Source organism: Numida meleagris, chromosome 9 (genome assembly GCF_002078875.1).
Source record: "Numida meleagris isolate 19003 breed g44 Domestic line chromosome 9, NumMel1.0, whole genome shotgun sequence".
Lineage (NCBI taxonomy): Eukaryota > Metazoa > Chordata > Aves > Galliformes > Numididae > Numida > Numida meleagris.
Genome location: NC_034417.1, coordinates 17,975,792 through 17,994,956, shown reverse-complemented (window position 1 = coordinate 17,994,956; position 19,165 = coordinate 17,975,792). Strand labels below are relative to the sequence as shown.

The window sequence follows — 19,165 nt, the reverse complement described above, 5'->3', positions numbered from 1 at the left end:
AGCAAGTGGTGTCTTTGCTTTCGTTTCAATGGGCTGTGGATCAGGATTTTAATTAGCATCCTTTCTTTTTAAGTCTTTGCTGTAATATTTGTCCTGTGCAAATAACGACCTCCAGCATGGCTGTCCTGCTCCTCAGCTGGGACCTCTTCCCATAAGTGAGACGCAAACAGGCAGCGCAGGGGTCTGCCTGTAATTGGAGGGCAGATAGAAATCAATTGCAAGGTTATCTTCCTTGGTGTAGATGAGCGACAATTACTATTTTTTTCCAGAGGCTTAGAAGAGAGAATTAGTTGGTTTATGCGTAAAGCGTGCTTGTTATTGCTTGGCAGTCAAACGGTGTTTGGATTTTCAGTGAAATTCAGAGTATTTGCATTATGAGCTTATAATTCCTTTAAGAGTCTGCATGTCTAACAGACTGAAGTCACTTGAGTGGAGGAAGCAAAAAACAAAACCCTTGAAATCTATACTCATTTGAAACTTCCAAAAAATCCCATTCTCTCCTGTTACTGTGTTGATTGTAGAGCCCTGCATTAAAAAATGATACCAAGCATTTTAATCACAGAATCACAGAATATCCTGAGTTGGAGGGGACCCATAAGGATCACTGAGTGCAGCTCCTGGCTCCACATGGGACCACCCAAAAATCAGAGCGTGTGACTGAGAGCATTGCCTGGATGCTCCGTGCGCTCTGGCAGCGTGGGGCTGTGACTGCTGCCCCAGGAGCCTGTTCCATGCCCACCGCCTCCGGTGCAGAACCTTGTCCTGACATCCAGACATTTTTAAATGAAATAATTTTTCAGACTGCTGTTAAAATTTGAAGTATACCACATTTATGCAGCTCCTCTTGCAAATCGTACAAGGAAGAGCAGAGGACAGGACACTGCTTTCAGCAGCAACCATGAACATTAGTGGCCAGAGCCATCTCTGCAGTGAATTAAGAGATTTGGTTATGCAGTACCTAACAAAGAGTTTCTGTGTTGCTTTCAACTCCTTTTAGCTCTTGTACTGCGAGCTGCCAAAGAGTCTTCCACGGTCGACTGACCCCTTGGGTTAAAGAACTGGGAAGCTGTGAAATGTAGTCTGGAAGAAGCTGATTGAATTGCCATGTTTACTGCAGTTCCTCAAGAACTTCCTTGCTTTGCTAGCAAATTTAAAAGGTTAAAAATGCATATTTTTAAAAATGATGTGCACCTGTGTTCTCAAGTCTCAGTGGGAAGTCACCTTCTTAATCTTTCAAGTGCACAGACCTAGTAATTTCCACCACCTTAACACAGATCCCCCAATTTAATTTTCTGTCTGCCTTTCAAGAGGCAGGGATAATTCTTGGGCTCATGATGTTGCTTTCAAGTCTTCCTTATTTCTGATCTGCTAGGAATGAGAGAAATGAGTCAACAGTGGAGTTTTTTTAAAGCTTTTTTTTCAAGATTTACACCAGCTCCCTGACAGAAAATGTTAGAATTCTGTTAGTTTGACAGAAATTAAGGATGTGCCAAATAGAAGAGTCTGCATATATGTGAGTTACAGAACAATGCAGCATTCAAACTTTTCTAGCTACAAAGTCTCTGTGAGGACAAGTCCTTCTGGTATGTTATGAACTTAATTAATTTTACACTTCGCAATTTCCATTAGTGAGTGTTTGCAGGAACTCCAGTAGTATCTATATGTGTAGTTTTACTGCCTTTTGAATCCCTTGATTTGCAGAAAATTCTAGACCGTGGCAATCAAAGAAAGAAAACACATCAGGTGCCACTGCAGCCTGTGGAAAGTCTCGCAGTAATTACCGTGTCATTTACCCTGGGTTTTGTTTTGCTAGAGCCCAGGTGAGTGAGGAAATCAGCACAGGTCTGAAAAACCCAATGTGTCTATGGCACATTGTGAAGTGAACACAGAAAAACAAGGTGTGTTCTGAGCGACCCGGGGCACCTAAAAGAGTGTGGCAGAGCTGGGAACTGAGGAATGCTAGGAGTGGGAATCATATAAACTGGAACCTTTTTGCTGAATTACTGTATATCAGCTGCACCTATGAAGGACTTTGAGATTTTCCTCACTTTCTGTTCTGTGGTTTTCTGGTGCAAGCTGGGACTGTCCCCCAGGTCAGGAATGACCGCCAGCCTCAGTTTGTCTCCGCTCGGGGAGCTTGGGGAATGGCACTTAGAGCAAGTGAGCAAGTGATTACTGCTTTAGCCACCTTTAATTAGAGTCTAATTATACTGAATAAGCAATTATTAGGGTTGTATCCACTGTTGCAATCAGAGAGTGATGGAAGCAGAAGGGGCTGGCATTGTTTGTGCTGAGCTGGGCTGCAGCCAGCTGGATCTCCTCGTGCGTGCCGCAGTCACAGCGCTGTGTAGGTGTCTCCTGAATGTCACTTACTGTCACCTCCCAGCCTAGGGCTGGCTGAAACAATCCTGGCCAGGCTGCAGGTGTTCCTTCCCCAGGAGGTCCAGTCCTGCTCCAGCCTCACCTTCAGTCTGCATGGCAGCGATGCTACCTGTACCCAGTGTTCGCTTCGTTAACCGCTGTTATTGATGAGAGAGAGAAAAATACAGATTAATCTCTCTATACATAAAAAATAGTTTTTCATATGTTTAATTCAGCGTAGAATTATAAATGTAGAGAAAAAATATGAAGTGTAACGTAAATTTAGACTTTCAAAACTGGACATAAATTTAGACTTCAGAAATTGGAGCTATTCTACCTCCATGCTGCCACTTACTTTCTGGATAGCTCTATAGTTTAATGTAATTTGACTGACTCTATAAAAGACCATTCTATAAAAAGGTGATAAAATATATTTTCTAGCTCATAAATGCCCCATGAGGATTTAGCCAGTGTTTGCATGGGACTTTGTCGATAGAGGCAGTTCTATTAGATGTCCAAAAAACCTGCACATTTTGATCTTATTGCACAATTTTAAACCCAAATTGTTGCATATTCTTTTTTATACACCATCATACCTTGAATTTTATCTAGTAATGTACTCAGAATAATTAATTATTCAACTAATAATTATCCATTCTGAATAAAACAACTTGATTACTAAGCCTGATGATGAAAATCCAGTCAGGAAAGAACCCTTTCAAACACAACAACATTCTGCAGATATCCTTAAATATTAAAAGGGTGAGCTATATTTAGTAAATTCTTCCAAAGGGGAGAAGAACGGATGCTAATTTCCTGTGTCATCAGATTTGCGTGTGGATGTCAGCAGCATTCCTAAACCACCACCTGCCCCACAGTCACCGTGCACACAGCACCAGGCAGCGTTCGACATTTCCCTGGGTGGTTCCTGTTTATCAGCAAGCAAAACGGTCTGCTTTGGGGTCAAGTCTTTCTCATTGATTATTTAATGTTTGGTGTGTGCGTGCACTGTTTGTTCTGCTCAGTTATTCATCGGTGAGCAGGGAACCTTGCTTAGCAAAGGAAATAGAGAAGTGATGGCATCAATGTGATTTTGCAGGTAGCACTAACTTGACTTGCTGTGGCCAGCCTCTATCGAAGACCATTACAGGCAGCAGGAAGAAATTCCTTGACCATAGAGGGCGCTGGATGGGGCCCGCGATGCTTGTGATGGGCACCGTACAGCGTGGTCAGGGGGTAATTCTGATGATTGCCTCGTCTGAAATCCTTCTTTTTCCTTTTAGCTTTTTAAAATAGAGCTCTGCTGCCAGTAGGAAAGTGGAGAGAGCTGAACATTATAGGAAACCTGGCAATTAAAAACCTTAATGCACAGATGCTGTCTTCTCCTCCAGCAAAATCCCATTTGCTTCCCTGCTGCCATCCAGCCAGGAAGACATGTATGTCTGTTTTGCTTTTTACTTTTCAGTGACAGTTGTCACCAAGAAAGAGAGAAATTAAATTAATCCAGAGATAAAGCTGTTTCACGTGGGCAGTTCCTCGGACTGCTAAAAGTGAGACTGAAGCCCTGAGCGTGGCACAGCAGAGGCAGCACTGGAGCCACTGCGGGAGTTTTCCAGGTTTCCTGGGAGCTGACCCACTGATAGTGCTCCAGGCATGAGCACGTTGTTTGTAAACAGTGAGGAAACACACGCGGCATGATGATTTACTGTTTTCTGACTGCCTGACATTTGATTGCTTAATGCACTAATCCGCAATGGTGAAACTGTTCCTGAAGCACTGGCTTCCATATGGTTGTGATTTTGTCAAAACATTTCAGTTCAGCAAACCCAGAGCTGATTGTGAGGATGAACAGTTTTGATTATCCTGTTTTTCAAAATGTAAAACAGTTTAAGAATTGTCTGTGTTTAACATCATAACAAAAAGTTTCATTTCCCAGTTTAGAGCAAGTTCTGGTTCGGAAACTGGCATTAATTTATGCTTCTGTGAGCAGCATTTGAACATGTTCAGAAGACAAAATATCAAGCTTTAGATATCCAATCTCAATAATTTATGAGACAAGTCTATATCTTCCTCCTTGGCTTTCCAGAAAGAAACCAAAGCGCTGCCGTAGGACAGTATGCAGGGGAAGCTGCAGGGAGGCAGGCAGCACCGAGTCTTTATTTTCTGCTCTGCGCTTGGGGCTTCTGCATTCTGGCTCTGCGGTGAGTGCAGACTGCTGGCTCAGGTTACGAGACCTGTGGCTGCTCTGCACTCAGCATCAGCATCCTGAGCAAGTGCTGCAGCAGTGGTGCAGCCTGTAGTGCTGGGTAGGACACATGGATTTTGCTGCACGAACCAGCAGAGGTGGTCCTTTGGTCCTCTGGTGCGTGTCCTTTGCCATCCATGTCCACTGAGAGCCATCTGTGCTTTGACTCCTGGTACTGAAGCTATGCGGTATTTTTCTGCCTTTCTGAGTACCTCTTTCTTAGCAGAATATCCAAAATCTTGGCGCCCCAGGACAGCGAAAAGAGGGGCTGCCTTCCAGTATTTCTGTCACCGGTCCCTTAAGTATTTCTTGCAGTAGTTTAAGACTTGTTATTTTCTGTTGATAAATATATGACAAAGATTTTGCAGAGGCTGTGCCGATCCTCACAATGTGATTTTGATGAGTGAACATTCTAGTTTTTACTGGGTTACGTAGGGCAACACTTCTTTAAAAAAACGGCTTCTTTTCATGTGCCTTAAAGGGACATTACTATTAATGGTTTGTTGTAAGAGAAAGACAGCCATGCATTTAAGATATCTTGAAGACATTAGGTAACATTAAAGAGCCATGTGAAGATTCAAGCATGCCTAGAAGAAAAGAGAACAGCGAGCAGCTTGTGTGGATACCTGCACATCGCTTTTTGTGAGCCTTTGAACTGTTTCAGATATAAAAGACACCCACATTTCAAAGGCCACCAGGCCTTCTGCTGCTCTAATTCTTTCCTGAAGTCCTTAGGTAACAGAATTCTCACTAGGGAAGATAAGATTTTACCTAGGTTCACTTACTGGGGTAGAACAGCGTTTAAGCTGATGCTATTTGCCTGGAAAGCAATGCGCAGGCGGTACGGACAGAGTGGGGCTGTGGCATGGGGAAAGAAGCAGTTTTTCCTTTACAGCTGCACCATTGGAAATAAAAGCAAGTACCACAATCCACGGTGTTTACTTTGGGTTTCAGCATGAAAGCAATAAAATAAAATGCTTATTGACCGCCTTAAAAATGGCTGGTGAGGCAGTGCTGTGTTATGCATGAGGGATGTGCTTATGCGTCCCCTTGAAGGTGAATCTTTATGGTATGATTTGAAGCTGGGTCGGTAGCTGTCGTGTTTCTCCTTACACTTATCTTGATAGCACCGTTTTATCCACCCATCAGCCAAGCCTTATGCTTATGTGAGTTTGCATGTTGACCTGTGCAGTCAAAGGCAAAGGGCCGCATACGTTCCTGCGTGGGGATGGGAATGACAAGGAAGATACTCTGGCTAATCTACTGGAGAGAAGGTATTCTTCTTTAAGCACTACTTTAACTGTGAATAAAGGTATATTGCATATCTGACAAAACATCAGCAGGGTGACCTTCTGATGTTTAGTTTATGCACTGTGAAAAATAAAGAGCTGAGCACATCTCCCTGAGAGTGCTAAACAGAGTTGGTCCCACTTGATCACATGTGGCCAGCTCCACGCTGCAGTCACAGGAGGTGGGGAGGGGACGCCAGTGGTCAGAGCATGGCAGGCTCCTCAGGTGCTGGACGCTGTCCCCATGCCCCACGCAGGGAGCTTGGTGGGCATCCAGCACAGCAGCCACCAGCATGGCCCCATGGATCTGCGCTGAGCTCTAGCAGAGCCATCTGCTGCTAATAAATGGAGATGGTGAATGGGTTTGTTTCTGAACCCATCTCTGCTTTGCTGAGCACTCAGCTAAAGACCATACAGAGAGGGCAAGTAGCCTAATACTTGCACGGAGCGTTTTATAAGCCTTTCGACTGTTGCATACCAGACACGGATCCTAATTTCCCCCCTCTTCTTCTGTGCAGTTTACTTTGAATCACTTCGGAACGATACTTTTGCAGCCTCTCTGATTGCCCCTACGACACTTGGCTGCTGAAGGATGCCTGAGCTCTTTCCCCGCACCTGTTCTGCAGTGCTTCAGGCATTTCCAGATGTGTTTCTACCCCTTCATGCAGGCAAAGCTGATAGTACTCCTGTGCAGAGGCATTACAGGGAAATTTCATGGTATGGTCAATGAAAATGTCAAATCCATTGTAGATATTAAAAGAGAGAGAGGAGGTTTTAGCTGGTTGGAAGGCAGAATTTGGAAATAAGCTCCTTGCAGATTCTATTATTGCAAGCCCGGCCTAGACAATAATAAGTATTGATGGAAGTTTTGCCAGAGCAAAGACTGCTGGGTTTCATACGGAGGAAAGATAGTATCTTCATTTAGTTTTATTAGGCTCCTGATACTCTGCCCATGTATTTTTTAATTCACCACAGTAAAATTCTAATTAAAGAACAGACTTTGCCTCCCATTAATATGACACTAAAAAAACCCGATACATTTTAAAGAATGCAGCATCTTCTCTAAAAAATTATAATGAAAAGCAGCCAGTGTTGTATAGAATGTTGTCGCTCCCTTATGAAGCGTTTCATGATTCTAAATTCCTTGTAACATCTAGACTGTCAGTGGAGTTAAAGGCTCATTAAGCTGAGCAGTAATTTCTGCAAAAAACAGGAAGTCTTCTCAGAGGTTTTTTTTGTTCCAATTTTCACTTCTTTTGAAGCCTCTGTCAAAATAGCTCATGCTGGAAGTTATGAAAACAACACTTTGCTATCTATCAGGAGAAGATGCTGTTTCTCCCAAAATATATTGAGTTCATTATGGGATCTGACGAGGCAGACATCCAGATAATTCAACTTTTCCTTGACTTGGAGTGATTTTGTTTTCATTTGTCCAGAAAGAAAATGCGCCACCAGGTAACTGTGCTGACCATCCTGCGGAGTGCAGAGGGGGTGTTCTGTAAAGAAGGATTACTTTGGAAAGAAAATGGTCCCTCAGAGGATGCTGAATAAACTGCAGGGTCTCGAAAGTGGTGTGATTGAATTAGGTACCACATGTTGGAGAGTCATTGACTAATGTGATCATCATCGGAGATTAAATCATGACCTAAATCAGCCACATGGTTCTTATCTGATTCAGACAATGAACTTCAGAGAGAATCAGTGCAATCTTCCTTGAAGGATGAGAAACTGTCCTCCTGTCCCTAAGGAAAAAAAAAAAGTAGATTAATTTCCTCCTGTAAGTAATAATCTATCCATTTTGGGGAAGACTGGCTGATGTTCCCTTCCCATCTTTTCCTTTCGTCCTGATGAAGACTGATATATAAACTTGGAAAACTAGGTTGACTGCAAGTTCTGCTGGCCTCAGATTAACCTCCGGGTTTTTCCACTTGGGCAGATAGTTTCATGAATGCATATTTACACATGCAAAATAAATTCTCTGGGCGGTCTTAGAGATGTAAACACCGAGACCGGTATTTCCTTTGTTGTAGTAGTGTATGCTGTGACTGAAAGTCTGGCACTGGAGATAAAAATGCCAGTGAGTTCAGAGCATACACCATTGCACAGAAACCCATGCGTAGGAACCTTCAGGCTGCAAAGATACGAGCTCAGAAAACAGAAAATGCCAGGGCTTGTAAACAGTAGCCTGTGCTCACATTGGGAAAGACAATATCATGATTCATAGGCACAAACACTGAATTACTGCTGCCCTTCCAACCTTTAATCTGACATTTTCTGATTTTTGTGACACCAACTTTGTAAGTCAAATGTTTTATTTATATATGGTGTTCCATAGTTTGTTTGCTTTTCCCCAGGAAGCAAATGGAAAATGCAAAAAATTCCATCAAGAGTGTCACGAGGCTGCTAGACACGTGGTTCATCAGCATGGGCCAGAACAAACCTCTGACATGTGGGCAATGGGCTCACAGGAGATGTAGCACTGGTGGGTTATTACTGAGGCACCCAAGTGTCAGGGTGTTGCTCTGTGCATGGAGAGGGTCCCAAATCGTTGGTGAAAAGGATAAAAAAAAGTATTGTAACCAGCAAAAATGCTAGTTTAGTTTACTGATTTAAACCCCAATCCCTTTCCCCTCCAGCCAAAACTGGAGATGGTAATTTCTGCGTAACAGAGAAGTTGTCAGGAACCACACCTAGAATCTAAATGACGTTTGCAGCAAGGTATTGTATTAAAAACTTTTTCTAACCTCATTGACACCCAATACAGTATTTATTTACAGAAATCCAACTTAGTTATTGTTGTGACAGTTATGCAACCTCTCTCATTTGTCAGACCCGAGGAAGGCAACTTGCTGCACGGTAGGTTATTGGTGTCTTCATGCAGTTATGAAAATCAGCTGCATCTTAAGCAGTGTGGCCTAATCCATCTGCACCCGCTGGTGTGTCTGTTGTATAGATGAGGTTTTCTCCTTCCAAAATCCCAGAATTTGAATGTTGGTCTCTAAGCATTTGTAAAAACACTTTTGAATGGAATTTCTGTAAATCTGGGTTATTTTGAGGACAGCCACGGTCCGTAAACATGTGTTGGAAACTCTGAGGATAAACAGTCTTACAAGATAAACATTTTTTTGGTTTAGAATCAAGCAGATCAGCAAGTAACTTTACAATATACTGGCAGATTCCTTTAGCAGTGTGTGGGCATTATGTGCAGTGCCAGCACGAGGGATGCATTGCATGGCTCAGATCCAAACCCCGTGATCTGTCGCTGCGAGAGGATTCCCTTCTCACAAGCCTCGTTTCAAACCTATGGCAGCCTTGGCTTCCATTTCCAAAGGTGTTGAACTGTGCCAGAATGAATCATGTTTGTACCACGAATAGATATCAGCTCAATACAGGGGCTATGATTTTCCTATTGGGCTAAGTACAGGGAATAAAAAGCTAATTGATTATTTTAATTATTTATTCACTACATCCAGGCGTATGTTTTAGCTTTTGCTGTTCCTTTTCTTGGTTTGCATTAGCTGGGCCAACCATTTAAAACCCAGTCAGATTCCAAAACTGAATTAGAGGGGGAAAAATAGAGTTTGGGCTGTATTTCACCTCAAATTGTACTGATAGGGTCACTGTACTGTGTAACAGTTATATCAAGGGGAAATTCTATCCCTAATTTCAAAAAAATTCGAACATAATCCATCTTCAAGTATGTCTTCCTAGGTTTAGTAAGTTCATTTTGTTTATTGTTTGCCTTTTTTAAAGGCTAGCATTTAAACATCTCAGACTGAATTTGGAAATATTCCCGAACATTGATAGCTGACTATGAGCTACAATATGTGCTTTAATTCATTGCAAATTTGCAGAAAGTTCCTTTAAAGAATGGATTTACCAAAGATGGCCATCAGGCAAACACGGTCCCGAGTCCTCAGACTGAGAAATGCAACTGCTGGAAGTTTTCAGCTGTGCCTTCTGCAGAGTGTTGATGAGCATCCCACTGACTTTGCACACCAGGAGCACAGGCCTGGTCACTAGCTATAAAAACGTACACATACAGGCTAATGCCAGTGAGAACAAAATAAGCACAGGCTGTAAGACCACAGATTCTGGTGCTGCTGTGAAACAAGATGCTGTGATGGAAAAGCGCTGGAAGAGCATTTCTGATTCTCTCGTTGGGTTCAGTCCCTTGATACTCAGCATGCTTTCCTTGGAAGTTATGTTATTTATCTGCTGAGTTTTCAAACTCATGTGTTTGCTTCATCTATGTCCAACTTCCCTTGCTGCCCTAAATATTGGGCAGCTCTACTGACCCAGAGTGCAGCAATTCACTAATCATTCCTGGAGGGGAGTGTAGTCATTCAGGAGGGAAGCAGCACACCCAGTGTGTCCTCACTGTGTATTTAACAGGACCAGGCTGGTGGCTGGACACCATGCACAACTGTAGCAGGGCACATGCAGTGCCTCCTGCAATTAGCCCTCGCTCCAGCAAGCACTGAGGCTCCGGGGTGGGGGCAGAGATATGGTGAGGAGGAAAACACTTTGTGTCTATATTGAGCAACCTTTCCTCGGAGGGATGAATCTTTCACCTGTCACACTGCCTTATGCAGACAGCAGTAATTACGCTTAGGCATCGAGCATCATCCTTTACAGAGTTATTTTCATTTTTATTGGTGGCAATTAATCTCCAGTCATATTTTCGAAGGAGAATAAGTGAATAAGTTGGCACATTTGCCAGGCACTGTTAGCATGTGACCTGAAATATGGCAGCTCCCTTTAATGCAGCACCTCCCAGGAGAGCGCTAGGTATTCCAGACTCATCTCTCTTGGTATTGACAAACACACATGGAGTCTAAAGGGAGCATTTGTACCTTCCTAGCATCACCACTCTCAGGTTGCTTTTCTTATTGATGGTATAGTTAAAGTCTCTGTATCATTTTGACATTTTTAATGGCATATGCATTTACGGTGTAGCTCTTGTGTAAGCTTTAATCAGTGTTCTGTTCACATGTTGTTGCTATTATTATTTATCTCTATTATGGTAACACAGAGAGGCTATCAGCAAGGATAGGATTACACTGTGCTAGGCTTGGGTTGTATTTAAAATGGTCTCCCTGTGCTCACAGAAGAGGTGGCACTGAGGATGGCTGCCATGGCACCGAGGCTACTTGGCCCAGTATCTCAGGACCTGGAATCACTATCCCACACCAGCCAGGATTTACCATACTGATGCACACTGCAAAAATATGTCCCAGTTACTCAAGTCTTTGGTTTCTTCTGTTTTTTAATTTTCTAGCTGGAACTACTAGACCTCAGTCCCATGGCTAATTACACGCTTGAGTAGTCTCACACATGGGTGGTCCTACTGAGCTCGGTGGAATTCCTCCTAAGAAGTAGTACTCATAATGAGCTGATCAGCTCTGTATCTCTGTCTTTGGAATGGTACAAAAGTTAGTTACCACAGTGCAGATCTACATGTTAGCACAGAATAAACATCACATAATGCCCCAGTGAAATCGTACAGGTAAAGAACTTACTTGCAACCCCGCATTCTGTCACAGCAGAATGAGACTTGAGGGAAAGAAAAGAAAAAAAACCCAAGAATTATTAAACTTTGAGCAACAAAGATCTTATTTTCATGTTAGGATACTGCAGTGTTAAACCAAGTGAGCATGATATTTCATTATCACAAATATAACATTAGTACTGTGCCAGTGAACTTCACTCATTTCCTTTTGCAATTAATCAGCAGTAGATTAATTGATACTGCATGAATTGGCCCTGTTCTTTGTGACCTGCATAGGACTTGAACTGACAGCTAAAGCAGAAAATCTTTATCATCTGAGGTAAAGACTTAAATCTGGAAGGGGCAACCCATCACTGTGTTCGTATGATCCCATCACTAGAGAGAAAATGGGATGTTTGCCCTGGTTATACACCAGTGCTAAGGCTTGGGTTTCTTACTGCTTGGAGAGCTGCACTCCAAGCGTGCTTGCAGTTTTAGGAACATAAAAAGGAGTCTAGCAACTGCAAGGGCAGTATCAGGCATTGTAAATGTGACACAGTAAAAGCCCCTTCTTTTAGTTCTGTTTTTTTCCATGTCTTCCATGAGCACTCAGATGTACTTTAATCCTCATTTTATGTCCTCTCACTAATAAATCCCCATGAAATTCACATTCTTAGTAGCTATCTGGTATGCCAAGCTGTTTTATTTCACAGATAATTAAAACATTTTGGCTAGCTACTGTGGGCTAAACATACTGAATGGTGCAATGTGTGCTCACTGACGCCTTGTACTTAGAAGCCTTTGGAAATTCTGTTTGTCAGCTGGTTTTCTGGTCACTGCAGGCTTCTTCTGTTATCCAGATTTGGTGTTTTGTTGTTTTTTTAACGATTTTGCAACCAGTTAGAGGAATTTCTGCTCTTTCCTGGAACATTTTGTTCTTCCTTTTGCTTAGATCGTGGAATGAAATTTGGTGCAGGGAGAAAGCAAACCTGTAACTGAATATAAATAGCAAATAAGTGTTCAAATAAATGGCTTACTTAAATGGAGTTGTGTTTGGGGCAGACACTGTAAAAGTGAAACAAGATGCTTGAGCTGATGCTGGGAAATATTTTTCCCATCCTACAAAATGTTTCACTTCCTTTCAAAGAGAAAAACACAAACCAAGCAGACAAGTCTGATAGTTGGAGCATTTATCTGCAATATGGAAGACAGAGGAATAGCTCACATCTTCTAATGAGAGTTATTATTTGTGTTATGCCAATTAATTGCACTTGGAGTTATATCAGCCCAGAGCAGCTGCCCTGGCAGTCAGGGCTCTAACGCTGGCTGAGATGAGGGGAGCATCGCATCCCTGGATCAGGAAGGGTCAGCTTTGATTCCTGCACTCCACTTCCCCACGCAAAAGGCTGCTGCCTTCGCTTGTGAGCTTCAGGTGCTTGCCCTTTGTGGAGGTGCAGAGCTGCATCCCTTGATTTTCAAGTTCTGCAGAAAACAAATCAGTATTTCTGGAATGGAAATTGCAGGGAAACCCCATCAGCTCCAGCAGATTTGCTTCCTGCCCCAGAGGGCTTACAGAGTCTTACCAAGTGTCTACGTGAAATAAAGATAGATCGCCTCTTTCCACAGCTTCACAGTAATAATTTAAGACTTATAAAGAGTAAGATTTTGTTTGCTTGGCTCCCAGTGGTGTTAGTGAGAAACTATCATCCCTGGCAGTGGAAGAAATGAGGCAAAGGAGTAAACTGCCTTGCATGAGGCACAGGGTTATGTACAGGAGCATGTTGCACACTCTGCTTTCTGCAGGACACAAAACCACATGTGCATTGTATAAGTCCCTGCTGGTCCTGTTGGAGGCTCTGGAATTGTCTTCTCATGGGTTTATTTTGGCCTTTGACATCGTTGCTCAGGAAACACAAATTTGTGAATTGATGATCAGCAGTGCTAGTTGAGTGGAGTCTCTTCTTTTTCTGCTGAATATCCTCAGACTGACCAGTGGGTATCTGACTTCTCTGACGAAAAGCTTGCCAGAATTAACTGAGAAATATCATTGTCCATTGTGGGTTTATAACCACATGCTGTGGAAGAAAAGGACTCTGAAAGTTCTCAGACACAAACTTCTGGTTTATGTGGAGTTTATATTTGCATTGCTAAGTCTGGAAATGGCGATCCAGCCCTGAGAAGCAGTGCGTGTCACCTGGGGAATAGTTTACATGTTTGCAAGTAAAAGAGTTTGTGAAGACAGCTATGTCGATGGGTTTACACACTCATTTCCTGCATAGCAGAGGATTTTACAGTGGCAGAGGAGTTTCTGCCAATATAATTGAAGCCAATTCCGGTTCCCAGCTGAACTGGGAGCGTGGTCTGTAACTGAGTCTTTAGTAGAGACTCTGCCAGTAACTCCATTCTGAGTAGCAGGCTGCACTGTACCGACAGGTTGGTAAGTGCAGGGTAAGACTCAAAAAGAAACACTTGGTTTTCTTCTGACCATTTATGGAGGAAGCCCTGTCTGTTAGTATGCATAAATATTACACGTTTTTTGCAGGTGCTGATTACTGTTTCTATAGCAAATCAGGATCAAGCTGCTTCTGTACTTCTGACTTCCCTCTCATCTTGGATATGATCAGGCCAGATTGCCATGTGAACAGTTCTCACTGAGCCTTAACGTGCTCTGCAGGGAATCTGCCCTCCATGTCAATGGCCATAGCCTTGGGAGCCCTTCTCTAGCAGTAGAACATGCTGTCAGTGGCACCGAAATTACCTGACGTACACACGCCATACCTTCATCCCTTAGTCTGAGTTAAGAAATCCTGGCTCCAGTGTTGTTTTCTGCCCTGCCGTCTCTTTACTCCAGAAAAAACAAAACCCAACATCATCAAAAGAGATAGCCTTCTTAACATGGTATTTGTTATCTCAAGGGAACAGTGCAAAGAAACAATATTTGACGACATTATTACATCTACAGGTTTTGCTTGGCAATTCTACCCACCATTGACTGCACTGTAGTCAGGATGTGATACTCTGCATCTAATTCCACTATAAATTCATTCCTTCCAGCTATCTAAGGGCACTAAGAAACAGGATATTAAAAGATTTAAGTTCTGATCCCATAAAGGTGTTAAACAAGTCCTCAGATCTAGGTGTATAACTGATGCTGCTGTCTCCATGCATGCTAAAGTACACTGCTGGCTCAGGGGTTGGGTTTAGAAAGTTGGAGGGCCCTTTAGAAAGCTGCTGCTTTCTGTTCATGTCTCTTTGCCCACTTGCCAACCCAAGCGCAAGCGGCTGCAGTGGGATGCTGGTGCCACACAAACCTACCCGTCCTGTTCAATGTTTTACAGGTTGCGATAGCGATCACTGGGGACCCCACTGCAGCAACCGGTGCCAGTGCCAGAACGAGGCCCTCTGCAACCCCATCACGGGCGCCTGCGTCTGCGCGGACGGATACCAAGGCTGGCGCTGCGAAGAGCTCTGCGAGCCCGGGAGCTATGGCAAGGGCTGCCAGTTCCAGTGCCAGTGTCACAACGGAGCTACGTGTGACCACGAGACGGGAGAATGTCACTGCGCTCCCGGATACACAGGGGTGTTGTAAGTTCAGTGATGGGTGTGTTTTACCCTGCATTGTTTAACAGCTTTGCTTTGACTGCTATTAGTGCAATGAGTAATTAGCAGAATTTGCACGATCTGTATATTATCCACTTTTCTTTGCAGAAATCAGGTAACAGTATTTCAGAGAGAATAAATAAAGGGAATCTCTTTTTTTTTTTTTGCTGCTAATTATACCTGTCTGCACACCAAAATAAAACTTACTGCTAAAAAAACTTAAAACTCCATGACATTTCCCAGCAACTGTAGCTGCAACCGCTGTAGCTGTTCCTAATTTCAGTGTGTGAGTACAATCTAAATTACGGTTCAGTTTTTTTAAGCAGTTGGGCATTCTACTCGTTAGCAATCCAGTGCAGTATCAAATGGGACTTACCATCCCCAGTTTATTTGGCTTTCTATCTAGCAGAAGAAGCATTACTGCTAACTATATCGGCTTACTATCTAGGGGGTAAATTTTTAGCATAGTGAGGAGGGATTTAGCGGTGTGACTCCTATTAACTTTAACGAGAATCATGTAGCTAAATCCCCATATACTACACAAAGTTTACCAGTAGGATTCACAAAACCCGCATATTAATTTTAGGACAGCAAGAAATAGTTCCTTGTTTAAAATTGCCCACAGTGTAACATCAGTACTCATTAGAGAGCTTTCAGTAGTTTCAGAAGTAATTATGCTTTTCAAAATTATTTAAGGGGAAAAGATAATTTACTCACTGAATTTGGCTGGAGATCTATTACAGGTGACTTAATATTTCTGCAGTCTAATAATAGTTGTTGGCCCGTGTGAAGAAGGTAAAAAATAAAGGCGATATTAACCCTCATAAATAAGTGATATACTTTTTGAATATTTTATTTAGTACCTGATTTCCTCATAGCCTTATGACCTCAGACCTGGAAGCACTCACTGCTAAATGTTCTGCATACTATTAGGACTGGTCCCATTGACATTAGTATGTCTGTTCTCAGCAGTAAGTACTTGCATGAACATCCTCATCAGAGAACAGCCAAGTATTGGAAGAACCTAGAGTATTGTCAGAGATATGAGTTGTCTTATTGAGACAGGTGGAATTTGGTATACACATAAAGATTGCACACAAGCATCAGCCTTACAGCAGTGGATCCATGGCACATAAATAACCCCAGCAGAAATACTGGCTGATTGGTAATGCCAGCTGGGGCTCACTCAGGTTTCACTCTCATTATGACCTGTGCTGTGGATTTTCCTCATTTACTGTTTCCTGTACGTTCTTTTAAATGATCCCTTTGGTTTTTGCTTCTTCTCTCTCCACAAAGCTGTGAAGAGCGCTGTCCCCCCGGCAGCCACGGGGCTCAGTGTGAATTGCGCTGCCCTTGCCAGAACGGAGGAGTCTGCCACCACATCACTGGGGAGTGCTCCTGTCCTGCTGGATGGACGGTATGGAGGTTCTTCATTTCGAGGTTGGAATGGGGAGTTAATTGCTCACTGTCTCAGCAGATGCCTACCCTGTGTGCTTATGGTATATGTATTCTGTTCCCTGTCATGAGGCTCCCACAATTCTGAAACTGGGGCCTCCTTTGTTATGTGTGCACAGCACTTAGGCCACCAGCTTTTGTTTGGTAGCTACCTTCAAAGAGTTAAACAAACAAATTAAAACTACTCATTGCTCTTCTGTGTGGGAGGAGAGGAAAAGTGGCCTCTGCTGTTCTTTGAAATATCCCTGCACTGTTAGACACTGCCCTCACATGGGTCACATGGGACAGAAAGCTCAAAGCCCATCTCGGCATTGTCAAAAGCACAGTACTGTTTCCCTTTCAGCAGAAAGGGAGAGAGAGAAGTCAAGGAGAATTCAGTGGCTCAGGGAGTCTTTAAAGCAGAAGGAATGTACGCAGGGAGACAAAGACCAGTTCCGCATCCAGTCCTTACTCAGGCAAAATTTCCTTTGATTGCAGTAGATTTGCTTGCATCAGAGGTTGCCCTGGAGAGAGCAAATTACCCTAACCTTTAATCCTCCATGTCAAGAAAGCAAGGCCAAACATTTTAAAAGTCCTTAGCTTTATCAATAATGTGATAATTAACTCTCTCGGGGTTTGCCAAGTCTCGCAGGCCTACATACCATTTAGCTGTGCTAAGTCTCCTGGCATTTTTCCCGTACCGGACAATTAGTTTCTTGGCAATCTTGCTGGATTTTAATGCATGCAAGTACTGTGACTTTTTATTTTTAATACAAGGAAGACCCTGATGTCATCATATAACTGTAGCTTCTGTTATGGGCCTTATACCCATTAAAACGTCTGCAGACTGAGAGATGTTTATGTTCGTTTAGATTAGTACAGCAAATGTGCCTCCATTTAGCTTCTCAAGAAGCTTTTCAAATAACAAAATAGTTGGAACTTTTCAGAAACTAAATAAAGACAATGGCACCTTGCTCTGAATTGGCATTCGGTGAAGGGAAACAAAAGGTTCTTTCCTAGAGTACTGGAGCTAATGCAGTAGGTAAGCAATTCAAATATTTTGGAGGCCGGTCAGTCCATTCTAGCTGTTTGTCTAAGGACTAATTACTAAAATGTTTTATGTAAAAATGTCACTTTTAGAGTAAATTTTTCTGCCTCCCTTATCTTCTGCATGCCAATATTCCTGAGGATCAGAGCTATATTTCTGTACTCTTCCTTACTTGTATTTTATCAGGAATTTCTCTCTCCTTTTATTTTTAGGTTTTTGCAAATTTACAAAATCACTGTAGAGATTAGAGAATATCAGAATAGAGCAGGAAGGTTGTAGATGTCTTTTAGGACGCAGCGTAGACCCTAAAGAACCGCAGCACTGGGGCTGTACAACAGCAGTGGTCGTGTATTCTGGCCCACTTCTTCCCCGTTCCTCACAGCTTAGAGTTTCTCTCCTGCATTTTTAGTGGCCAAGAGAGACTTTCCTGAAAACAGTTTTGTTGGCTGCTCAGTCCCCAGAGAAACCCTAGAGTTAACAATTGATGTTTGAAACAAATCTAACTGAAAATTGAAGAGAGAGATCAAGTATTCTGGGGGAAGAAACTGAAATTATAAGTAAAAGCACTCAGCTTGTAAACGTTGAGATTTTAAGTATAAAGTGTCTCTCCAGGGTTTTAATGAAAAGTTGGTAATTCAGTACACAGAGAGAAAAATATTTTTTCATGCCATAATTTTAACTCTTTTTGGTTGGAATGGTTTGTGAAGTGAGACACAAGTGGGCTGTAAATGAGCGAGAGATGGGAGCATTCACTTTATTTCACACCGTAGATAGTCTTTGACATCAGGAATTTTACTTGCTGATTTTCAGGCTTGAGAATGCATGTATGTATTGAATATACCATCATATTGGAAGTAGAGAATTCTCTCTGGATTTATAGAAGTGCAAATCCACTTGGATTTTATTGTTGCTGGAAGAGCTGTGGCTATTATCCTTTCCTCAGGTAGATTTATTAACAGCAGCTCAGTTCCCTTAGGGACTTGGTTGCCTATGGGATATGGAAGGGTAGGCAGTGAACAGGAGGAAGTTCTGGGGTTCTTAGGTTCTTCCTTGGGTCTGCCATCTTCAAAGCCTGGTTCTTTCATTACTGGTAATATTCCTTTCCTCCTGCTTCCTCCCACCCAGCGCAGACTCTCCTAGAAGCATAGCAAGTTATATGAACTGTGTCCCACAGGATTTCATTGTCATGGGTTTCTTACCAAGAGGATGGTGGTGAATGAGTCAACGAAATGTGGCTTCTAGCACACTACAATGATGGAGTTTTTCCACTTATGCGGATTTGTGGGGCTGGGAGTTAGTGGGTGGCTGCTTTAGGGCCTCATCAACTATTTACAACCTTAATTCTATACGTATTTCTCATTTGCAGTATTAAATCCTCCAAGCACTCTCAGGAAGTGGGGAGGGAAATGAAATAGAGCTTTTTACAATACTTCTCAGAAGCACTTTTGAAGGACTAGATTTCCTCGCTCAGAAAGGCAGCAATCTTTCCTTGCATGACAACACATTTGTCAGTAGCAACACACCCTATTTGATCCCAGGTCCCCTTCTCAAGGCTCTGCATCATGTTGCCATGTGTAACACAATCTACTAATCACTTCTTTCTCATTCCCTGAAACAACTGCACTTGATGAAGTGACTATGCTTTGTATTTTTGTCTAGTTTTCTTTCTGTCATGGATTTTTAACATGGGACAGGGG

General features: G+C 42.6%; 1 protein-coding gene across 17 annotated transcripts in view; it reads left to right on the top strand.

Annotated features, from left to right (window-relative positions):
- The window catches only part of MEGF11 (multiple EGF like domains 11), a 280,422-nt gene that overhangs the window by 174,235 nt on the left and 87,022 nt on the right, over positions 1 to 19,165 (top strand). For all 17 annotated transcript variants that reach the window (XR_002442023.1, XM_021407912.1, XM_021407917.1 and 14 more), the window contains 2 exons: positions 14,725 to 14,971; positions 16,283 to 16,403. Coding sequence is in view for 16 of the 17 variants with exons in the window: in XM_021407912.1 (XP_021263587.1) it covers positions 14,725 to 14,971; positions 16,283 to 16,403 (368 nt within the window). In the remaining variant the exon portion in view is untranslated. The remainder of the gene's footprint in view (positions 1 to 14,724; positions 14,972 to 16,282; positions 16,404 to 19,165) is intronic.